The sequence below is a fragment of the Oreochromis aureus genome, linkage group 13, assembly GCF_013358895.1.
Source record: "Oreochromis aureus strain Israel breed Guangdong linkage group 13, ZZ_aureus, whole genome shotgun sequence".
Classification (NCBI taxonomy): Eukaryota; Metazoa; Chordata; class Actinopteri; order Cichliformes; family Cichlidae; genus Oreochromis; species Oreochromis aureus.
The window spans coordinates 19,433,256-19,457,253 of record NC_052954.1 but is presented as its reverse complement, the minus strand read 5'-3'; the positions used below and the strand labels follow the sequence as shown (position 1 = coordinate 19,457,253).

General features: G+C 40.5%; 1 protein-coding gene across 1 annotated transcript in view; it reads left to right on the top strand.

Moving 5' to 3' along the window:
* The window catches only part of lrmda (leucine rich melanocyte differentiation associated), a 205,185-nt gene that overhangs the window by 169,581 nt on the left and 11,606 nt on the right, over positions 1–23,998 (top strand). The window contains exon 6 of the mRNA XM_031726608.2: positions 8,829–8,913. Coding sequence (XP_031582468.2) covers positions 8,829–8,913 — 85 coding nt within the window. The remainder of the gene's footprint in view (positions 1–8,828; positions 8,914–23,998) is intronic.

Sequence of the window (23,998 nt, the reverse complement as noted above, 5' to 3'; positions counted from 1 at the left end):
CTCAGACCCTGCTGTTTGCGCAGTCAAGATTATATATACCCACGATCCATTGCCTGCCTCAGAGGCGCTCATGGAGGTCTATGATAACAAAGACTATGTGATTTATGGCCTGCTGTGAAAGCAGAACTTGATGAGATTAAACAATTTCATAGCACGAGTGTTTCTCAGAGGGCCTTCTGATTTGTGGCAGCAACACCGACAGTAAATCAGGTTTATATATCTGAAAGCATGCTCAGCAAAGGAGTGCAATTACTATTTCAGACAGCTACTTTTTATTTAATTTTTATCCCTGGTTTGTCTCTTTTATTCCTGGCCTGTCACATAGCCACTCACCTTCATAAGTCCTTTTGAAGGAAGGCCTGAAAAAGATTGGGAGGGTGGGAAAGTCAAGGAGGGTTGGAGAGGACGGTGCAGTGGCATGTGCCCTCTGCTATCTCTCCTCGGCAGCTTTTACAGCAACAACAACAACAACCAGGGGACGACAACAGCCACCAGAAGAAAGACACGGGCATCCACAGAACAGGGGGAAGCGCTCCATTTTTAATGCTTTGTTTGCCTGCTGCTCTGTCCCAGTCTGGGTAAATGGAGTAAGCAGAGTGTAATTAGAGAGCTCGGCTCCGCTCCTTTGCCATAAAGATGACATGCTGTAATGATACAGCTTACAGGCCCGCAGAGGGTTCTGTCTTGCGACGGAGGATCTCGGTTGTTTGCTCGTGACTTACGATAGGTGTGGAGGATGACAGCGTTATCGTTGCGACGTTGCGATTTCGAGATGCGGATGTGGGGGAACTTCCTGTGAGTGGTTGTCAGAGATTGGAGGCAAGAGAGAGATGGATACAGAGCGTTTTAATCATCTGTTTTTACAGGATGTGTCTAATATTTTCAAATGAAAATAAAGGCCAGCCTAATTATGTGGTGGTCTGATGTGTCACAATCACAGGCAAAATTGTGTTTGTGTGCTGAAAAACAAACCACAAAACCGAAAATAAGGCGCCGTTTTTTTTGTTTAATTAAGAAAAGAAGTCGTGCTACTGATTGTTTTGCTTTGAGTTCAGGTCAGATTTCTTTAATTTAGATGCCAGAGCTTGAACTGTATTTACGTCACACAAGTCGGAATCTGTATTAATCAACTAATCAGTTTTGAGTTTTGGCCTGAATGTAAGTGAACACTGAAATAGATGTGCATTAGTGTTTCGTGCATTAAAAAAACATTTTGTGTGTGTGTGTGTGTGTTTGAGGTTTTCAATGTGAGTTCCTGCACACATGCAAATTTGTGTGTTTTGAAGTTGCGGTTAAATGTTCAACGGGTGTTTGTGTGTCTGTGTCCTTGGGTGAAGATGTGAGTTGTGCATCTGTCTGCATCATCCCGTATCTTCCCAGAAAACATCAAGAGATCTCATTATTTTGACACATCTCAGGTTTTTTTTCCTGCCTTTCCTCTTTTTTCTCTCCGTGTGCCTTGAGTCAAAATTAGTTTTCATTCCCTCTGTGATCTTACTGACTGAAGCCGGCTCAAAGTAAAGAAAATCGCAGTCTTCGTAGCAGGGCTGAGTCAAACACACACTTCACACAGCCACAGTCTGAGTTAAGCATTGCTAAGTAACCTTCACATTTCACTCGTGTGAAGAGCTAATTTCCTTTAAGTTCACATGTCACTTTTTGTAGCTCTTTTTGTGGGTCCTCTTCAAATGTCTCTCGGCATCTAATTGCATAGGAAACATTCTAGACAAGCCGGTGTGACAGGCCCGCTCCCAGAGTCTTCAATTATTAAACATCCTACACTCTAGAAAACAGCCTTGACGTTAGATACAGCCCCTAATCGGAACAGAAAGCCTCATGATATGTCACACTCCTGAGTTGCTGTGGTTTTGTGCGTGTGTGTGTTTGTGTAGTTTGCCTTAAAACAAGGAAAGATGAAAATATTTCTTTTCACACCAGTTAAATAAGGCAAAACTATGACAAAAATAATTTTTGTCACAGGTAGATCAGAAAGCTCACACCTTACTTTTTTTTCTCTTGTTTAGTGATAAAAGAAATGGCGCCTGTGGAAATGTGAGAGACAGCTGGTTAGGTTTCGCTTAAAAGTTTGACCAAGGTAACAAATTACAGTTTCGACTAATACTTGAAAGATTTCATGATGCTTTTTTTGCGCGTGTGTCTGTCTGTCTTTGCAACTTTGTAGCTTTAGCATCTGCGCCTGTGGAAAGGTCAAACTAGACCAAAATAAAAATAGCTTTAAGCTAATTGTGCTGCATACCTGCAATGAAGACTTTCTGCTTTAAATCACCTGTACTTATCCAGCAAGAGGCTCGCCCAAAAGGTCGACGACTCTTTAAATTTCAACCTAAAAACAAACACAGCCTTATTACCATCTGTGAGTCATCGCTGTGGGTGATTAACGTCCAGCGGCACTCAACCTTTGCCTGTCTGACGCTTAGCCGTACACAGAACTGCAGGTTTTACTGTTGCCGGTTCACTCCGTGTGTCTCGTGCCCCGAGCGAAACATCAGTTCCTCTTGTGATCAGTGATCATATGATACGTTTACTCAGAACAAGTTCATTGGAGTAGAACTGGCTAATCATTAAACGCACGCTCAATAGTCTTCCTGCTGGGGAAAACACTGCTGCTCTGCTCACAAGTGCAGGCACTGTTACATCAAATGTTCTTCCCCCTGCCATCACCCAAGAAAACTGAATTCATTCTTTTCATGCAACTCATTTTATTTTTTCTTTTCACTACGCACGCTCAGAATCACTGAGGTCTCGTGTAACATGATATGAAAACCTCTTAATTAATACACTTCTATTGCAGTTTTCACCATATTTTGATGCGAAAGTACCCATTTTAATTATTTGACCTCATGCAAAGTGCCGCTCTGGCATCCAAAATAATATCTTGTGCACCAGTGTGATATTCCATTAGATTAGACTTTTCTTTGAGAGCGTACAAATGCCTCTGCTCGATCTCTGGTAGCGAATTAGAGCATTTTCCATTTCATCAGTGCCATTACATGCTGCGAGATGCTCCGAGCCGGTGCTGCTTATTCATTTTTCATTGTTTATTTCTAAAAGTGTTGCATTGTTTGTAACCTCCCCTCTCAAAAAAAAAAAAAACTTTAGAAGTGCGAAACACGAATCATAAAAAATTCCATCTAGTGAAGAAATAAACGTGTCATGCCAGCATTAAATGTTGACTCAAATAAGTTCACAAGTTGTGTCTCCTCTGATCTCCAACATGATCAGAAAGCTGCACCAGTTTATAGAGACAAGATGTGAAAAAAGTTCCATGCACAGACACAAAAGAAATATTTTGATATAGACCCAAAGAGAAAACATATCAAAAGACATTTTTATACATGTCTTTTGCAAGCACAAAAAGCAGAAATGGTGTCAAGAGAAAACAAAACAGAAGGCTTGTTTCTTCCAACAATTGCTTTAAGCTACAAAAATCTCCTTGAGTCCCTAGCCTCCCCTCAATGTCAGCCCCCTCCCCTCCCCTCGCCCTCCCTTCCCCTCTCTCCTCTTCATTTCTCTCTTTTCCCCTTTTCCCTCTCTAAGGCAGGACAGGGCCCTCTTTGCACCCTGATAGGTTGCGGGCTGATGCTTAGCAACAACATTCCTGTGCCCTAAGTAGCAGTAAGCCTCTGGCTGAACTCTTTGATGTGGCTGTCAGGCCACATTTATTTCCTTTTAGCACTTTGTCTACTTGTCCAGATGTATAAGGAGATAAAAAGGGCTGGTGTTTACACTGGTCTCCCTCTGTAGCGCGGCTGTAATTAGATTGTATTGCTGGTCAGTCTTAAGGAGGGAGGTGAGGTGAGGCGAGGCAGGAACCAGCTGTGTCAGGATGAGCTGGTCAAAGGGAGACTTCAGAGACAGATCGCCAGAAAGGAAAACAGTGTGTAAGACATGGTGCAACACGGTTGCTTTATGTGCTCACCGCGATGGCCGGCGTCAGATTTGAGAGAAATCTTCTAGATGAACTAATATCATCATAATGTACTGTAACGTAACGCCCATCAAGATCTCTAATCTGCAGCCAAGCTTGCGAAACTTTGTAAACTTTGTGGCAGTTGCATGTGAAAAACATCTAGATTTGCGTCAGGCTTCCCTGACTCACTTTTTCAGTGTCTCACATTTTGAAGATCCCCACCGTGGAGGTGGTTATGTGCTCCATGTGGCTCTCTTTGTGACTTGCTTTTCTTCTTTTTCCATCCCTCCCCTGTCTTCCGCTTCCTCCTCCCCCCTCTCTCATGATGATATGTTGGAAGTAATAATCACTATTGCCTCTGGGTTTATCAGCATTTATTCACATAACAACACTGAAAAGGAGAAGACAGACAGCACTGGTGTGATGTATTATCTAGTATGGGAATCATCTTTCATAATGACATCCAACGGAGCTTCCTCTCTCCACCTATTCCACTCTCCCGCTCGCACACATACATCTACACACACTTTCTTCATTTCTCTCTCCCTCTTTGCACTCCCCTCTGTCCACCCTTTATTATCACGGAATCCGTGGTGCTCCCAAGCCTGTAAATTTGTGCCACATTATCATAAGCTGTGGTGATAACTCACATTGCACAGAGACAATAATGATGTGAACACTCAGCATATGCCCGGGGCCCAGCAAATTAAAACAATGCTCAGCTTGATGAGCAGACTAATCTGGACAGCAGAGAGACTGAGAGAGAGGAGAGAGAAGAAGGGCGTCCAGGAGCATCTTACATAGACAACACAGCAGCACCTCCCTCTGTTCAGTGTAGGTACAGCTGGAGAAATCAAGCCAAAGAGCCAGAGGGAGAGAAAGAAATGATACAGGAAAGAGGGAACAGAGGGAGATGGAGTGTAAATGAAGCCCTTGTTTTGAAAATATGAAAAGGACACGATGGGACAGGTTGCTTGCCTATGTATGTTTAGTACATAGGAGGTTTCTGCAGTTGACAGAAAGTTTGCGAACCCTTTGTAATTCACAGGATTCCTGCATTAATTAATCAGAAAATGGTGCCCCATGTCTACATCGCAGTCATAATTTCAAACTTAAACGACATTTGGATTTTTAAAATCTTGATTCGTACATCTTGACCACTCACTCACAGCGCAGGCATGAAAAATTAGAAATTAGAAACTTGTAGAACCTTCACCTGAGCCCGACCTCTTCTAAGCTCCCTGGACTGCTGCCCTGTGTTTTCTGTATTGTTCTCTCAGTCGCTGCAAAGCATGCTGCTTCAGATTGCAAAGCAGACCCAAACAGCGACGCTCACTTCACCGCACTTCACATTTGAATGCATTGGTGGTAATGTGCGACGCCCCCTTTCCTCTAAACATGGCATTTTGTGTCTCAACAGTCCACTTTACATTGACCCTGAAGTGTTTTTGCTTCATTTGTGAAACACACAGCGTTGTGCTTTGTTTTGTTTATATATGTGTCTGTAAAATGGTAGGTTTCTTAATAGCTTCCTTCAATAGCCACCTGTCTTAATCAGTGCTTATCTTAGAAATTTAACAAATTGTAGAGATGCCTCCTGGTGGTCTTTTTCACCTTTTCCAGGATTGCATATCGTGCCCTTGGTCTGAACACTGCAGGACACATACTTGCATAGGGAGTAAGCAACAATCCTGAATATTCTCCAGTCGTAGCCAGCTTGTTTATTGTTTCTTGATGAGCACCTCAATCTGTGGAAATGCTTTTTGCAGCCTTTTCCAGTTTTGTGCATCAATAAAATGCTTTAAATGTGTTTTTCTTGAGGTACGATTCACATCAGTCTTTTTAGGGGGAGCAGACTTTGTCAGTACAGACATTGTGTGACCTTATAACAAACAGCTTCTTACAGTAATTGGAGCACCAAACTCTGAGCAGCATTGGAATCGGGGTTCACTTAGTTTCTCCAACCTACTTTCTAAATATGTTTAATAAAGACACCAAAAGTTTTCTGTTATTAGTTTAATCAGAGTTTCTTTGTTTTTTGATATTCATTGTAATGGCCCATATGGAAAAGAAATAGTAAAAACTTATATGATTTACTCATGAAAGTGGCCACTTTCTCATTACTTTCATATATTGTTTTAGTAAGTATCCAAAACATACAAGTTTCATTTATGTAATTTTTCAAGGGATCTTATATCTGTTTTCACTCTTGTATGCTTTTCATACAAGTTTCACACAAGACAGATACAAACTTTATAAGATTTATATATATCTTTTCCATATGGGGGACCATGTTTTATGAGTAGCCAGTTTAGAAATACTGGTGGGAAAAAAACACTTGTTAAAAGTGTTAAAACATAAAGCCATTAATCCTCTCGTAGCAAGTACAGAAAAATCTTCCTGCATTTGTTTCACATGCTTGCTTGTTTGTATCGGGTGTCATTCTCTGGACTAATTTAAAAGAGTGCAAATGTCAAGGGCTAATGATGAAGATCTGAGGGTTTAAAGGGGAAGATCGAGACAAGTGGAAGTTGGAGTTACAACAGCCACCTATGGGTCAGCTGTGTGATCAGCAGGCATTACAGCGAGGAGGTAAAGTAGTGGTGTCATATCACTGGGGTGGAGTTGGTTTCAGTGCTGAAAACAAGGTGACTAATGTCCCATAGGACCATAGCCAGAGTGCTAAGCTCCATCTAGTATTCACCACACCTAAGTAGTGCTCCCTTGTTCTCATCCAGCACCCCCTATATCATCTGCGGGTGGTGCTGTTAATAATGTGGCAACCCGGAAGATTAATTGTGGCCGAGCATCAGGATTAGGAGGGGATTTCTGTGGGCCAAGCAGGCCTAAAGGGGCCCAGGCTTGTGATCTTTCATGCAGACCAGGAAATGAGGCAAGCAGGGGGCGCAACTCTATGGTGGCCCAGACATGCATAAAGGTAGATCAGACAGCTCACAATTCCCGTCTTAATGCCTGAGTTGCTCGTTTCTTTTCCTATGAAGTGACATAGACGAACACTGAGTGTGTTTGTACTGATTGGCAATATCAGTTGCAAACCAAAATGGCAAAATTCAAAGATAGAAAAACGCTAAATAAACCTTGATACATGTCTCAAAAATGAGATGGGTGGTGATCATTTTGCTGCAGGATCTTTAGTCTCAGTCCAATATTTGTTTTGCTAGTGCAATGCTATAAATACCTGACTGTTTTCCTTACATGTCAGGTGACAGTAGTTACTAAGTACAATGTGTTCATATTTTTAGTTCTTTTACTTCATAAATATACATCGCAGAAGCAGGGGAGTGATCTGTGACATTTCGTAGGAGGTTTTAGCAGCAGGTCTGCTGTCAAAACTATATTCTTCTTTTAAGCAGTATTTTTTTTTCCAAAAGCTGACTCTCCAGCATACATGTAGCAAGGCCTTTAAAATAGGCGCATTTTGTCTTTTTTTTTTCTTGGTATAATATGAGACACATGCTGGCCAGACCTTAATGCCTTTCAGAGATGCTATCTGAAAGCACATTATGTGATCGTTTTCAGTTCACATTGCTCTCTTTGCCGATGAAGAATATGGTTCCATTTAACAGTGCAGACCATTCCATTTCTCAAGGTTATGCATGGGCATGTAGAGGAACAACAATAAAAGTGGGAAAAATGCAGCTCCAAACCATCTCTAATATGTATTTGTCAGTTGAGTCTCTTGCTATGATTAAAGGCCTAGTGAATTCCTTCCTGCAAGAAAGGAAAGTATTTCTGCAAAGGCATCAGATATCGCTGTGTCATGATAAACTGCCTGCTCCGCTAGCTAAAAGGCTAAGGGGGGAAAAAAGAGAATGTTTTGGACCTTGAAAGTGCACCAAAGAATAACAACACACAAACTGTTGACCCGTGTGGGAATACCGTCTCATGACATAGAGGCCACTGTTTTCTCTTTGTCGCAAACCCGCATTCATCACACGCGTTTAGCCTGAACCTCTGAGTGTGCTCACAATCAATAGTTCAGTCCAGTTTTGCAGCTAAGAATCTATGCACAACACATTTCAGTTGTTGGACAATAAATAGGATAAAGAAGTTAAACGAAGACAAGTATGTGTCATGCAATTTGCATTCACACTTTCTAGTGTAGAAGTGTTATTTTGTGCGATTTTATAATTACCCGAATGTTACTGTTGTACTTTGCATGTTCAGAGGTCATATCTGGGTGATTGTTAAAGCCTCCCTATTAGGTTATGCTATAAATCAGGTGTCACCAGGTCATCTCATAGACTTAATTAGAAAAGTTGTTTTGGTCTCTGTGACATCAACCATTGGTTTGAAGATTATATTTATGAAGCCTAATGTGTTTGTTGCATTTACACATATCACATCAACAAATTCTAATATTAGATTAAGATGATTTGATTTTACAAAGATTGAATCTCTTTCTGTAAAGGTGTATCAGTACAGGTGTAAGACAGACACAGAGATCTGTTAGCATAATATACCACATAGCAACCTATTTGATTTGTCAGATAATTCCATTATAAATGAGTCGACTCCATAAACAGGGTTTAAAGGTCCAGTTTGGGGATTCAAAATTAGCTGCAATCTCACCCAGAGGTCAGCTAGCAGCTATAGAGAAATGACTGATACTCAAAGCAAGCCCTTAATCTTACTATAACATAAACGGATAAGTTAAATTAGGAAAACACCACTGAAGGTGATTAACCCATTACATTAAACCTTGTCCTTGTTCCCACGAGAAGATTTTTTTTTTTGTCATAAAATATAAATAAAATAAAATAAAAAAATAAAATAAAATTATTAAGGCATTATTTTCTAACCATGTGGCAGTGGTTTGCTGCTTGCTTGCTATAACGTTATGGCTAATTCTTTTTCTACATTCCTTTTCTGCTAGTCACTTAATGAGGCTGGATCAGAGGGCCACCCACTGCCCTATTCGCCTCTACCTCAAGGATCCAGAGATCCCATGACCCACAAAGGTAAGAAAAATGTTTATTTTCTTCAAAATTAAGAAGAAACATTGAGATCCTGGTTCTATAGATTATGTAAATGAGTCATAACGCTAACAGCAGAAGAGAGTGGGAATCTGTTGAACTTGAAACTGAGTTGAAGTTATCTATTCTTATTGATCTCCTCTCATCTGTGTGATGTGTTGATAGTGGGAATAAATCTGAGTAATCTCAGCTAACTCTGATCTGAGTGTAAGCGTGGGAGCATGCAGTACATATACAGAATGAAGCATCCTTGATCTGTTGATACTAGACATTGATTAGGCCTCATATTGACCCAGTGTAGTATGTTGATGTAATTATGTAGCAACTTCTTAACATCAAGCACTGCACGATAGAAAGAATACAACACATTCATTAAAACGATACACTGCTCTAAATTAATGGCGAAGGCCACCTACTGCTTTTGTACCAGATACTCAGCTGAGACTGAAAAAAAGTGAAGTTCAATATTATTATACTTATATCCACAGGTCATTATCCCATAATCAGCTGAAATGATTTACTGCAACCAAAATTAACTAATTCAATTTATTCCACTTGCATTTTTTTTTTTGTTTTTTTTTTGCATTAACTCACAACAAAAGTCACATCAAGGTGTTTTATATTGTAAGGTAAAGACCCTACAGTAATACAGAAATAACCCAAGAATGACACCCTATGAGCAAGCACGTGGTGACAGTGGGAAGGAAAAAATCCCTTTTAACAGGAACAAACCCTCAGCAGAACCAGCCTCAGGGAGGGTCTCCCATCTGCCATGACCGGCTGAAGGTAAAGTGAGGAAAACCAAATGTGCATTTTAGTCAGTTTGTTTGACAATTTAGTGGTTTTCTTAAGAATTAAACTGAAACAAATAAAGTAAGTGAATACATTTTATTTTAATACCACCAGAAACAAAAGCAAAATTCTTAAAATGGCCTCTATACACACATTCACGCTATTAACATAAAATAACATAAACACAACCTATGCTTCAGCCACAGTTCCAGAGATGAGCAGTCTCTTACGGATCCAGCATATGTACGACATATGGACGAGCAAGACCATTTAAGGCTTTAAATGCAAACAGTAGCACTGTATACTGGATTCTGTTGTGCAAAGGGAGCCAGTGTCAGTAATGCAATCTCTCTCTTTTTTCTTTCACTCAGTAATTTTCTGCTGCATTTTTAGACTAATTTTAAGCAAGCAAGAAACGATTTACTAACTCCAGCATACTGTGCATAACAACAGTCCAGTCTACATGTAACAAAAGCATGCAGAAAACTTCTAGAACTGATGGTTTTAGACAAGATTTTAGTCCGTGTCAAATTTGTGTCAAGGATTTTTAACCTGTGTTTTAATAAAAGTGGTTAGGGAGCTGAGGTCAGCCACATAGTTCATAGTGGAGGGCCTAACGATACGGCTTCTGTTTTGGATTCATTTGACTGTAAAAACTGTGGGATGTTTCTATATCCAAGATGGAGACAGTGAGCCTTTATATGTAGCAGTGAATTCATAGATACAAAGGTAACTGCGCAGCAATGAGAGGAGACGTGCTGATAGTTTAATAATAAAGATCATTTTAAACATAAAATTTCACAGTCAGCCACCAGTTTTTCCATGTCTTGCAAAAGAAAATAAACATGTGAAGCAGTTTCTTCTATTTTCCAAATTCATGTTTATATATAGACTTTATGGAAACGCAGATTTAAGGAAGCCTGACTCTTGGACTTGGCTTTGTGGAGTTGTTTAAAGCAGAATTAACAGATAAGTTTGGCTTTTCACAGTAAGTACCCTCTTTCAGGGTTCAGTTAACAATTACTTCATGCTTGAGAGATTCATCAATAATGTCACATTGCAAAATATTTGTGATGAGCTGACAACCACTATAGTAGCATTACTTATCAGTTGCGGGTGCTTCTAGGCTCATACACAGTAGAGTAGACCTCCATCCACATTAATGGTGCCAAGGACAGATCTGTGTCATGAAAGCCAGGATGGTGGCAGCTCTCATCGGAAGTAAGGACAGAAAGAGCCTTGTGCTTTGTCAAAATCAGACCTGGCTAAGAACAACTCATTTAAAGGTGAGGGGACCTGCCACATGAAATATTTCTCCCCTCTGACTGAGATCAGAGTAACAGTGACAGTCTCCATTTGTTATTTTTATGATGCAGCGCTGCAGCCTTAGATAACACAGCCCTCGTCTTCGCCCTTCACCTCCTCTTCGTGTCCCTGCCTCGTCGAGCCCCTACCCCCGCTCTTATTTTTTTCCTTCCCCCCCATTTATTTGCTCTTCTCAAACACAGTTGAGTTTTCTCTATGTGTGGGAAACGGTCACAGTAACTCCTCATTCAAAGAGAACAAAGTGGTGACAAAGCAGCACTACAACAAACAGAATGGTTGAGACAGTAATTCCACACAAATGCGTGCTGAGGTAAATTCAGTATATGAACAAAAGGGCTGAAACAATGCGCTGCATAATTTTGTGCAAATCACTGCAGAACTCTTGTTTCAACACACACGGTAAATTAAACAAATCACTACATGTTTGTTCAAAATTTGTTGCAAAAGTAAGCCACTCTGTTCATACTCTGTATCGTGCTTTTGCCACTGCAACTGCTGCTTCTTGTGCCATGTGATTATCCTGTTTGCTTTATGCTTTAATCTTGAGAATCACAATCAATGCTTGAATAAAAAATGCACTTCAACAGCTTTGGGTTTTTAAAGTACACATTATGCGGTATGTGATTGTAACAGTAGTGGTTTGGGTTAATGGTGTGGTCTTTTTAATAGAGAGGCGAGCGGGAGGCTGTTTGGTTTTATCCAGACTCCAGAAATAGCGGCCATATCAGCGGCGTATCTGAGATCACTCCGACGGTGTCTCAGAAACACTCCGCCTTACCTCCCTTGAACCCCCTGCACCTAACTACTCCACCGTGTTACCTGTTTGAAAGCCCCAGAGTCTGGTTGGCAGAGGTAATTACAGCAGCTAGGAGCTCCCAATGGAAGGCAGCACTGGCAGGTCACTGCCCAGGGACAGAGGGGTGGAAACTGTGCTCCTGTCTTGGTTGGTGAAGGACACGGAGTAAAACAAGGTAGCAGGGAGAAGAGCAGGGGAGAGTAGTGAAAAAACATTTGCTGCTGTGGTGGTGAAATCTAAATCGTAATTTCATAGACATCTGACAGCAGACAGAGAGGAAAGTAGGGGGGAAAGGACAGGGAAAAATCAGGAAGAGGGGCAGCTTTAAACAGTGAAAGGAGATGAGACTTCAGAATGAGAGGAAACTAGACAAAAGGCAAAGTGAAGGAGGATGGTGGGCTGCTCTAGTGTGTCTTGGCGAAGGCGTGACACAGAGTGGAGTACATAGTCTGGCAGAGGGGCCCGAGGATCGTCCACTACTGTCACCTTAGCTCTAACTCTCAGTGCTGGTCCAACTGTCAGCTCGACTCTGAATCTAACAGTCCAAGATGGAGTCTCAGTGTAAAGTATAGTTTGCCTTCACGAAGACTGGTCTATACTACGCTATTACACAGCCAATTACACGATGCAGTCTTGTGTCTTTCTGTGAGGATGTATCATTTCAGCCTGGAGAAGAAAAAAAAATGTGCTGAGTTATTTATTACCGCCTTGTCTTTTTCTTGAGGTGGCACATTTTGAAGTCAGATTTACATGTTGATTTCATAGATCTAATTATAGCTGTAGTTAAGAGGTATGTATTAAAAAAAAGAGCGAGGCTTGAGACTTGATTGATATATCCGTGTGTACAGAAGAAATTTTAATGAACTGCCTTTCATTTCCTTTGTATAATTCAATAAATATGCCAGACACTAGAAGCTGCTTTTTCACATGTATCAGATTAAATCTGATTGGGCCATCCTTCAGCGGTGACAGCTGTAAATGAAGGGGATATCTCTGTACAAGCCGAGTAAATAGATCAAGAAAAAAAGCCCCACCTGGTATCTGCCTTACAGTATGAGCCCTGGGCCCTTTTAATCTCGCTTTTCTGGGCCTGCTTCCAGCTACTTTGTATGTATGTAACTTAAATGGTGCACAACTGTTATTAAAATCCCCAGAGGAAAGCAGCCTTCAGAGAAGAAAAAAAAAAGCCCTCTTTTCTGATGATACCCATGGGGCACCTCGCATTTGTTTAGAAGTTCGCTTTTGTTACATGTCGAGGTGATCTGCACTGCAGCTCCTGCTACAATCCCCACAGCTCCCTCGGCACTCCTCCCCGAAATGGAGCAACGGGAACAGATCCAAGCTAAGAGTAAACTGTTTTACAGTTGCTGCACAACAAATAAACAAACATCTGGAAGCATTCAGAGTGGCCCATTAGAAGGGCTCTGGGCTTTGCCAAAAAGGGGTAAATGATGAGGAATGGGCTGTCGAGAGGCTGGTGGAGACAGGGGAGAGGCCAGATGACAGAGCTGTGGGTGCTAAGCACTGCCTTTTAGAGCTCAGCTGGGCTCAGAGAGATCTACACCTGCTGCTATCACCTCCTCCCCTCCTCTCCTCCACCAGACATCTGGATGGGATACATGACTAATGGATGACTAAACTGCTAGTGTTGAAACTTAGCTGTTGTCATTATGAAGGAAAAGGTTTGTTTGACTGATGACTTAATGTCCTGTGTACAACACACTTGGTAAAAGTAAAAATGAGTTTGACGGCTTTAAAATGAAAAAAATAGATATACATTTCCCCGATGTCTGTTTATCGTTGCTTGTGTAATAACCAGAGCTGATTGTATCTTCTATAAGTGCTTAGATTAGATGCTGTTGTGAATGCAAATCTGTTTTGAAAACATGTTCCGCTGATTATGAAATTGCTTCCTAAATTAACTGGCATTACATCAGACATCTGTTTCTTAACCCCGTAGGTTTTTCTGCACCGAGCTGTTTTTCCGTGCTTATCTTGAGTGATAACTTAGTTCTGGTCGATGTCAATCTGTAGTTAGAATGACGACTCTGCTCTTTCAGCTGACAGTCCTTCCATTCTGGTTTGGGCCACATGTTCCAAAAGTATGGAAACATCCTCTCTGGAACTTAGTGAGAAAACACAGAGCAAAGCTTTGACGTTTCCCATTAGACATACGTGCTCTGCAAGACATTTCACTCAGTCCCGTAATGATTATACCAGCACAATCTGTCCCCTGATAAACATCACTCTTAAACACAAAGACTTGCTTTGGCCCCCACACAACTAAAATGAGCCACATGGAAAGGGAAAAGTGTAATCTTTTCCTCAAGACTGTCCCAGAGAGTCCTTTGCAGAGCTGCTTTCTATAAACTTTTGTAATAAACCAAACAAAATTTGAAGTGTGCGTTCAACATCAATGAGAAGGGACAGATGATGAAATGCTGTTACAGAGAGTGATATATATACACACAGTGAGCTGGCAGCCATATACCGAGCCTCTGCACCAAACTCTACAAAGTGAATTAACAAAGTAAAGACATGGCCTTCTTCCCGGGTACTGACTTCATAAAGTGTTTCCCAAGCACTCGTCACTTCATGAAGGTTTTATTTCTCTGCAGCGTCTGCCAGTTGGTGAGCTGATGAGGTGTCTTAAGTTTAGTGTGTAATGACTGGGTGTCCTGTTGCCATCTCGGAAGTTGTCGTGTAAATCAAAATCCAGCTACAAAGCTGACACAGTCGAACCTCAAACAGATGTTCCCCTTTGTTTAAATGACCATGCACAGTTTTAGCCTCGGGAGCTACTTGGACAGATAATGTCGAAATGTAAGATATTGTACCGTGGTGCTGCAATGCAAATTTTATAGCAGTACTTGCATCGGCGTAACTTTGTGCTGAGCATTGGGGGGAGTCAAGATCTCTGTCTAAATAAATAAATAAATCTGGGTAAATTCCCAGATGATTAAACATGCAACTATTTTGCTGGTAATACCTGAAATGAGTAAAGAAAATCAACAGCCTAGTTATGCAAGATAATTCATAATTTTATTGGGGGCGTTATATTGGTTGGATCTGATTATTGGGGGGGTCATAACCCCCCTAACCCCCCTGGAAATTACGCCCCTGAGTACTTGCTATATTTAATCTAAAATATAGCTAAACAGCTAAAACTACCCTTTGATTAATACATTACATAGTAACGCTTATAATTAGCTCACATAATGTAATGCAGTGTTCTCTACTTAGTAGGCTAAAATGTATCTTACCATATTAAAAGACAAAAGAAAAAAATACATGTGTATTTAGTAATCAGTAATAATATTCTATGTAAAAGGGCACAACATTACGTGTACCCCTTTGAATATTGTAATTTAGCAAAATAAATACCTTTACTTTAATGCGTTTAATACATTTTGTTGTTAAAAATGTCCTATGGCTCTTTACTTGTAGTTGGAAACAAAAAGTAAGTAGAAAAATGTGTCATAAATACTCAATATTTCTCTTTTTGCTTCTAAACGCGTATCAAATGTACAAGATTCTGAAAATTCCATCGCGGTCACATCAGTCTACTTTTTGGCAGCAAGGCTCCTGGTGTATATCACAGCATATCATAGTACTATATACTCCCCCTGAATAGGACAGGCTCTATTTCCTTTATCTGAGTCAGATGATGTGATATTATTCCTCCCAGGAGTGGATTGGCTCAGCAACATGAATATCCATTTAAGCCAGCCTATGGAGATGGATGAGGCGAGAGGGGACGAGGCAAACTGGGCCTGCAATCCCTCATCGTGGCTTCGCATAGCACCGCGCTGTCCGCATCCAAAGTGATGAGAGCTCATTTTTGGAGGCAGGCCTGTCCTTGTTATTACTAGCCCTGGAAATCACCTCTACATTTTCTCCCTTAGAAGCAGGCTAGATTAAAATGCCAGGATAACCTCCTCAACTTCCATGACAGCCTTAACTGCCAAACTGTGACGCGCCAGCTCTAAACTGCTTTGAGAAAGCTGCCTTCCACCAAGTGTCATTATCTCTCCGTTATCTGATGGCACTCCTCTCGCAGTGTGTGAATAATTCTGTTTGTGCAGGGTTTGGGGAAATGTCAGTGACACTATTGTTTTTACCTTGCCGTTTGATGTAGCTGAGAGAGTCTCCTGAGTGTCTTGAGTTCTTAAACTGATGTTGGGCGTATACAGGAAAAACTTAAAGTGGAAAGATAGTACTGTCAGCTTCTGAACTATTCCAAGATATTTGTTTGTTAGTTCCTTTTACTATTGGTGTAAAAGTACACATTTTCCTCTCTGATATTCTGCCTTAATAAGGGTTGTTTCAGTCAAGTTAAAGTATTCTGGATTTGGTTTGTCTGAAGCAATTGAAGCGGTTTCATTACGATGCCGCCAGGAGTTCACTGATGTTAGACAATTAATGTCACAAATTAATACAAATTAATCGGCAGTTTTTTTAAAGCACCTGTTTTACTTTTTAATGAGTAAAAAAGCTAAGTCATACTTTCAACTCTTCCACCCATCACTGTTGAAATATGATTATTACAAGCTTTGAGCCACTTTCTCAGCAGCGGGAAAATATGGAGTCTCCTAAATCTTTATCGTCCGTGACTATTGCAGACAAACCTTTGTTATTTATGATGATAGAAACCCAACTGGACTTACCCGTTAAAACTTTCTTAAGCACAAACAGACGTATGTTTCTTGGCTGCTTCCCTTAATGTGTCAGAAGGATAGACAAGGACATGAGTTTCTGCCAAGCAGACCCAGCCCTCGTGGAAAAATATACTGCACGTCCTCTGGACCTTGGTTTACTTCCCAGTTGCACTGGTCATTCTCAGGAAGGTAGCAGAACATAAATCATCCAAACTGGATAGGCCTGCAACAATCAACTCTGATTCTAATGCAACTACACTATTCATTTTCCACCATGATTTGTAGCTGTGGTTGGGGACAACTGAGATGTGGTCAGTGCTTTCAAGTCGTACTTTCAGTCAGAAGTTGGAGCGGGTTTCTGGAGCCTTCATGGTTTCCAAAGGTGGAAGTCCATCACGGTAATTTAGGATGGGGGTTAGCTGCCAGATGGTTTTGGATATTTTTGCAGCAGGATGGATGTTGGGTCCACAAGCTTTCTTCTGTGTCAGTACCCCTTGAAACAAATTGCTCAGTGAGCAGGCTGAGTCTGTCTACTTGAGGGGGGCTCGCTACCCTTCATTCTGATGAATAGCTACTAACATTCAAACAGATGGCCGACAACTTGTCATTCTAAAAGGGACAGGATCAGACCAGAACAAAGCCTTGTAGCCTTGTAATTATTGCACGTTGCCTGGGATGTTTAAACCCAGACACAAAACGTCTCATAGTTTGAGCTGTGTGATTGTATAGGCTAATATAAAACAATACAGAATTTGTTAAGTACACTTACCTTCTCGGTTTATGTGGCGTCATATATCTTAATCAGGGTGTTTTTAATAAATTATATTTTGAGTCGGCTGTAGATGCTAATTCTAGGGTAACTGATCGTGCACGGTAATCATTCAAGATCAAAACATGCTTTAATGCAAGCCTGGTTAATGGCTCAAACAAATTAGATTTCAATTCACTCAGCAGCTAGTTTATCATGCTGTATGGCTTAACAGCTGTGCTACATCAGTGAAGCTTTCTGTCAGGAATCTTAACATAGCTATACACAACATGGAAATGCTAATATTTGGTGAAAGAAGAGGCCACACAGCAGCATACGGTGAACTCTGGCTTGAGAATAGGTTCAGTGCAACATAACATTGATATGGCTAATGATCTTTTTTAAAATTTATCATATTGAGTATACAACAAAACTCAGCACAATTTCAAGCAGTAAAAACTTCCACAGAGTGTTCCATATGGCAAAAGCCATCACTTTATTGAAAGATGTATAAATATACAAGGAAATACAGTATCTAAGGCAAAAACAGAGTTTGTACAACTCTAATGAGCTTGAAAGTCAATATTTGGTATGACTACCTTTATTCTTCACAGCCTTAACCTTCTAAAGCCCATCAATCGTATTTGAGACGTGTTTTTGTGAGTTTTTGAGACTTCTACATCATCAACGTGACTTTTTTTAACTCTCAAAAAATGATGTGACACATTTTTAATGTCTAAATTGCAAAAATATGGCTTATGTAGAAAATGTGATACAACTTAAAACCCATGCAGATTAAAATTTGATATATTTTTACATATTTTGTTTTAAGGTTCAACAAACACTTCATTATCAAAATGGTTGAGGTTTTAAAGGGTTAACTCTCAGGAAGGTGAATAGAAAGTTCTTTTCATTTCTTCAGAATGAGTTCTCCAGGCTCCTTAAAGGACATTCAAAGCTCTCCTTTGGATGTTGGCTGCCTTCTGTTCCATTCTCTATCATGCTGGTACCTATAACGTGCATTATGTGAAAAATGAAGCTTTTCCCAGTCATCCACTTGGTATCGCCAGATGGTATTGCAATGATAAAGACATAAATTTTGACATCACTGGCTGAAATGTAGCCCCAAAGCATGAGAAAGCCTCTACCATGTTTCAAAGTTGGCCTTAGAGAGATACTATTGTACCTCTCTCTTGACCTTCTCTGTACATTTTGACATATTTCAAATTTGAATTCATCACTCCATAACATCTGTTGCTACTGATTTTCAGTCTGGTCAAATCCAGATACACTGCACACCATACCAAGATACAACATGTTTTTCTCACAGATCCAACTAAAGATATGGGAACAAACTGTGTGTTTCTGCATCAGACTGCTTGGAACAAAGTTTCTAAAGATACAATTTCAGTTTGGTTCCTTGATCAATCTGTTATGTATAGACACAACAAATCCTTTGAATTAGGTGCATCAACACACAAGAACCTGAACATGAGGAAGTGCAAACACAAACTTTGAATGATCTTCAGAAAGCCCGAAGAACTGTTGGTCAAAACTACTTTTAAAAAATGACCTCATGCTCCTTTGAAGCAAAATATAAAGAAATAGGGCGTGGGAAATTCTCCCTTCTGTTCATTTTAACCAATGCATAACCAGATCCTAGCAATGTAGTGATTCGAGTGACACTCTTATTCACCAACATGAAACTGCAAAACTACAAAAATAATTCTCAAATTGTAATATAATTCAATGCTTCTTTAAAACTTTACTAACACTTGATATTTGTTAATAATAGAGGCCATCATTTTTAGAAAAGGAGTCCTTAGTGCTCTACAGGGTAGATTACTTTAGTGCTGTTGTGTCAATTAAGACACATGGAAATCTCTTCATAGTCTCCATGAAGATCTTCAAGGGATTTTTATAGTCAATTCATTGAAGCACTAACAGAATTACTAAAAGATTGCAATATTTACATTACTGATATATTAAAGTGATAATAGTATAATACAACAACTCCAGGTCTGCATGGGTGCATTTTTCTTTCTCTGGAGCATTATTTGTCCTGAACCGTCATACACACACACAGTGTCATTCCCAGGTACTCTCTATGCTCTGAGCTATTGTCGTGAAAAGAGCTGAACTCATCTGTCAATTATGGTAAGCTCCATTGGGCGATTGTCTAAACTGTTTTCTCACTCTCTGGATTCACTCTGCTGAATCCTGTGATTTATTGTCAACTGCCTAAGCATCAATACACAATTGGGAGACACTAAGCTGTGATGTCTGAACACAAACTATTGTCAGAGTATCAGCATAGCTCACATTAAGTGCCATTTAGATTATTCATTGCATTGGGCTGTGTAAAAACTGCTTGTAAAGAGAAGAGAAGGCCATTATCCCATATGCTGGGATTCCTGTGCTATGGATCTAAGCTTCTGTTTACTTCAGATTCACTCTCCAACTGAATGAACCGTGTCAAGGCTGAGCCGAACACAGGCACAGATTTTGTGCCCCGCCTTGAAGACCATAAGGTCAACTGGATATGAATGTCAGTGCTATTTTGTAGAACTGACATGCATTTTATCTCTTTTAAAATATAAAAAGGGCCCTCGGTTACAGGAAGTAGTGGGTTTTATGGTTTGCACAGGCTTCAACATCTCAGCTCAACCAGAATGAAAAGAGCAGGGTCACTGAAATGCTAGGAAGTCCACAACAACCTTTTAATCTGTCACATTGATTTTCTTATTAAGTCCCCTTAAACAGACAGAGCAGGTTTCCCTGTCATTGTAATATGAGCGGACAAGTTATTTCACCATCATAATTTGATTTGTCGATAGTTTCTGGCATGTTACGTCGCTGCATTGCAAGATGATTGGATTGACTCTTTTTTTTTCAGACACATACATTTATCCCAGATTGTTGCACAGCTTCATCCCTATCGTAAAGGACAAACATGTACTCAAACCTAAACCTTCAAACTCCACCGAATATGATAAAAAATATTTTTGGTTTTGTGTATTTGCTGAAATTATGAACTGCTATAATGCAGCAGAATGTCAATAAACTGATTGAAAACGCTGAAAGCACAAATAAACAGGAGCTATTTTTTGTGCATGTGTGTGTTTAGTGCCTGGAGAGCTTCTAAAGAAAGCAAAAATATGTCTCACAATTTGACACCATTAGCAAGTGTTAACGCATAACCTTTGGCAACACTGGCCAGCCGCTCCGTACCATTTTAGGCGTCTTCTGCAGGAGCGGTTCTGAGCTAAGGACTTGGACAGCTGGATAACTGAGATGGGGTGGAGGGCATGCTGCTGGATAAAGTGAAGCAAACATATCTGGCGGTCTGATTCTATGTTTGCATGTTTCCACTGTGACCCTGACATGCAGTGTCTCAGAGCTAGCCAACTGTTTGTTTTTTGCCCTTTGGTCTATGTTTTACTAAAATAACTAGCTTTTCTCCCCCCTCCTTGTTCTCCTTTCATTATAATCTCCCTGTAAATAATAGTGGGCACTATTTTCAAGTGAAAATAGAGCTTTTTGAACCATCACCCAGATTAGTGTTTTTCTGTTATGTAGCAGGCAGTAGATTGTAATAAGAGAGCCGAAAAGATGATATTAAGATAACCTTGGGAGAGAAGCGATAACACAGCCATCAGCATCTGTCCTTCCTGCCGTCACTAACCCACGGTGACATTTTGGCTCAGGAGCAGCTCGAGCAACAGCAGTTTATTTGCACTATAGTTGAAGGGGTGCAGTATAGCTTTTTATTATTGTTATTATTGTACTGTTTTAGGAATCGCTTCCACAGTCTGATTCTATTGTGATGTGTTGTTACCCATTAGTGTATGGCGAGGTAATCCTGACAAATACAGTGAACAAATCAAGGACATTAGTGCCGTGATGTGCAGTCGATAATATTTGGCTTCATTAATTCCTATGCCCTGAGATGACATCCCACTCCTATTAGGTTTGAAATCTCATCCCCTTCTCCTCTATACCTCAGCTGTGGCTCAACCAAGCAGCCAAGCAGATAATACGCTCTGAGCTCTGAAACATGTACCATTATAATTAGCTTTGTCAGGTCCTAGCCCCTACAACCCTCATGCAGATAATATGATAATATGTCTTCATAACCAGCTGACCTTACATGCTCAATATTTCTCCCCTTATGAAGATTACATGTCAATAAAGTAATTGAGTCCCGGGGTGTGTGGCAAGTGAAGATTTAGGTTATAGGACTTTTTCGGGGCAGTGATGTACGAGCGTTATTATTTTACCTGTCAGGAGATGTGCAGGGGCTGAGGACAGTCCGAGGGTGTCAGGGGGGAAGGAGAGGTGAGGAGGGAGACAGAGAGAGAGAGGGGGGAGAGAGGGAGACACAGATAAGAGGAAACAGAAAGAGAGGGGAGGGTGCAGAAAGAAATGAAGTGAGCCAAAGAGGAGCACGGACAAGGCAGCGTAAGGAAGACGGAAATGAAGAGAGGAGGAGGGAAGACTGGGGAGAGCAGAAGAGGCGAGATCATTTCTCAAAAGGACGGACAGATCCACAGTTAATCATTCCCTCATACCTTCATCTCTCTGTCCCCCTGCCTCACTCTCTGCATATGAGCAGGGGATATGTCATATTAATTAAAAGAAATAGAGTTGCAGTGGAGCCATCCATCTGCATAAGGCACAGGGAGGCCAGAGGGGCATGAAGAATTTCACAAAACACAAACGTATCATCACCGCAGCCTCAAATCTGATTGGCCACCGTGGGTTCATCAGTTGTAATTCTGGCAGGAAATGACGGCATGTAATTTGACACTGCTATAAGCTGAATGTAATGTCACCAAGTGCACATTTTTCATCCTTTTAACCTTAAATCTACAGTATCTGTTGGCTGCTTTTCTTTGTACTCACATTTTGTACTCCCATAATCACTCCTATAACTCACACAATGTCTGGCTCTAAAATACTCTTAAATACATATCAGACCAGCATGATTATGGCCAAAATGATCATCACGATAACTCTGATCAATACTCCCATCGCACCCTGTCACAATTATTCATTGATTTTAGTGAGAAAAATGGTTTTATTTCACGTCATGTAAACGAAAAACCGATTTAACGTCCGTGCTGTGCTTCTTTCCTGAATCTTACACTGTGCTACATTCCTGACACGGTCAGGCACTGCTTTAGGGGGCGCTAAATTTGCTTTTGCTTTGCGCTCTACAGTTAGGTCTATAAATATTTGGACAGACACTTTTTTCTAGTTTTAGTTCTGTAGTTCAAAAAGATTGCATAAAAGTTTGAAGAACTAAAACTTTTTTTTTAAACACAATCCCTTCATATCAGGAGCTCAAAAGTAATTGGACAAATTAAATAACTGAAAATAAAATGTTCATTTCTAATGCTTGGTTAAAAAACCCTTTGCTGGCAATGGCAGCCTGAAGTCTTGAACTCATGGACATCACCAGATGCTGGGTTTCCACCTTTTTAATGCTCTGCCAGGCTTTTACTGCAGCGGCTTTCAGTTACTGTTTGTTTGTGGACCTTTCTGTCTGAAGTTTAGCCTTCAAGTGAAATGCATGCTCCACTGGGTTAAGATCGGGTGGATGACTTAGCCATTCAAGAGTATTCCACTTCTTTTCTTTAATAAACTCCTGGGTTGCTTTGGCTGTATGTTTTGGGTCATTGTCCATCTGTATTATGAAACACTGCTCAAACACTGCATTTAGCTGGATTTGAGCAGACAGGATATCTCTGAACACCTCAGAGTTCATTCACCTGCTTCTGTCCTGTGTCACATCATCAATAAACACTAGTGTCCCAGTGCCACTGGCAGCAATGCCTGCCCAAGCCATCACACTACCTCCGCCGTGTTTTACAGATGATGTGGCATGCTTTGGATCATGAGCTCTTCCATACTTTTTTCTTGCCATCATTCTGGTAAAGGTTGATCTTGGATTTATCTGTCCAAAGAATGTTTTTACCAGAACTGTGCTGGCTTTATTTAGATGTTTTTTTAGCAAAGTCCAATCTAGCCTTTCTATTCTAGAGGCTTATGAGTGGCTTGCACTTTGCAGCGAACCCTCTGTATTTACTTTCATGCATTTTTCTCTTTATGGTAGACTTGGATATTGATAGGCCTACCTCATTAAGAGTGTTGTTCATTTGGTTGGCTGTTGTGAAGGTGTTTCTCTTCACCATGGAGATGATTCTGCAATCATCCACCACTGTTGTCTTCCATGGATGTCCAGGTGTTTTGGTGTTGCCAAGTTCACCAGTGCCTACTTTCTTTCTTAGGATGTACCAAACTGTAGAATTTGCCACTCCTAATATTGTACCAGTTTCTCTGATGGGCTTAAGGATGGCTTGTTTCACCTGTACAGAGAACTGCTTTGACCACATGTTGCCTGTTCACAGCAAAATCTTCCAAATGCAACACCACGCCTTAAATCAATTCCAGGCCTTTTATCTGCTTAATTGATAATCACATTACAAAGGAATTGCCCACAGCTGCCCATAAAATAGCCTTTGGTCCCTTTAAAAAGAGGGTGGCACATGTTAAGGAGCTGAAACTGCTAAGCCCTTTATCCAATTAGAATGTGGATACCCTCAAATAAAAGCTGAGAATCTACACATTATTTCCATGCCCATTATGTATCTAATTAAAATATTTTTAAGTAAACAGGTAAAAAAAAAAACTTGTCCAAATATATATGGACCTAACTGTAAACTTAACTGTACTTAAAATTTGATT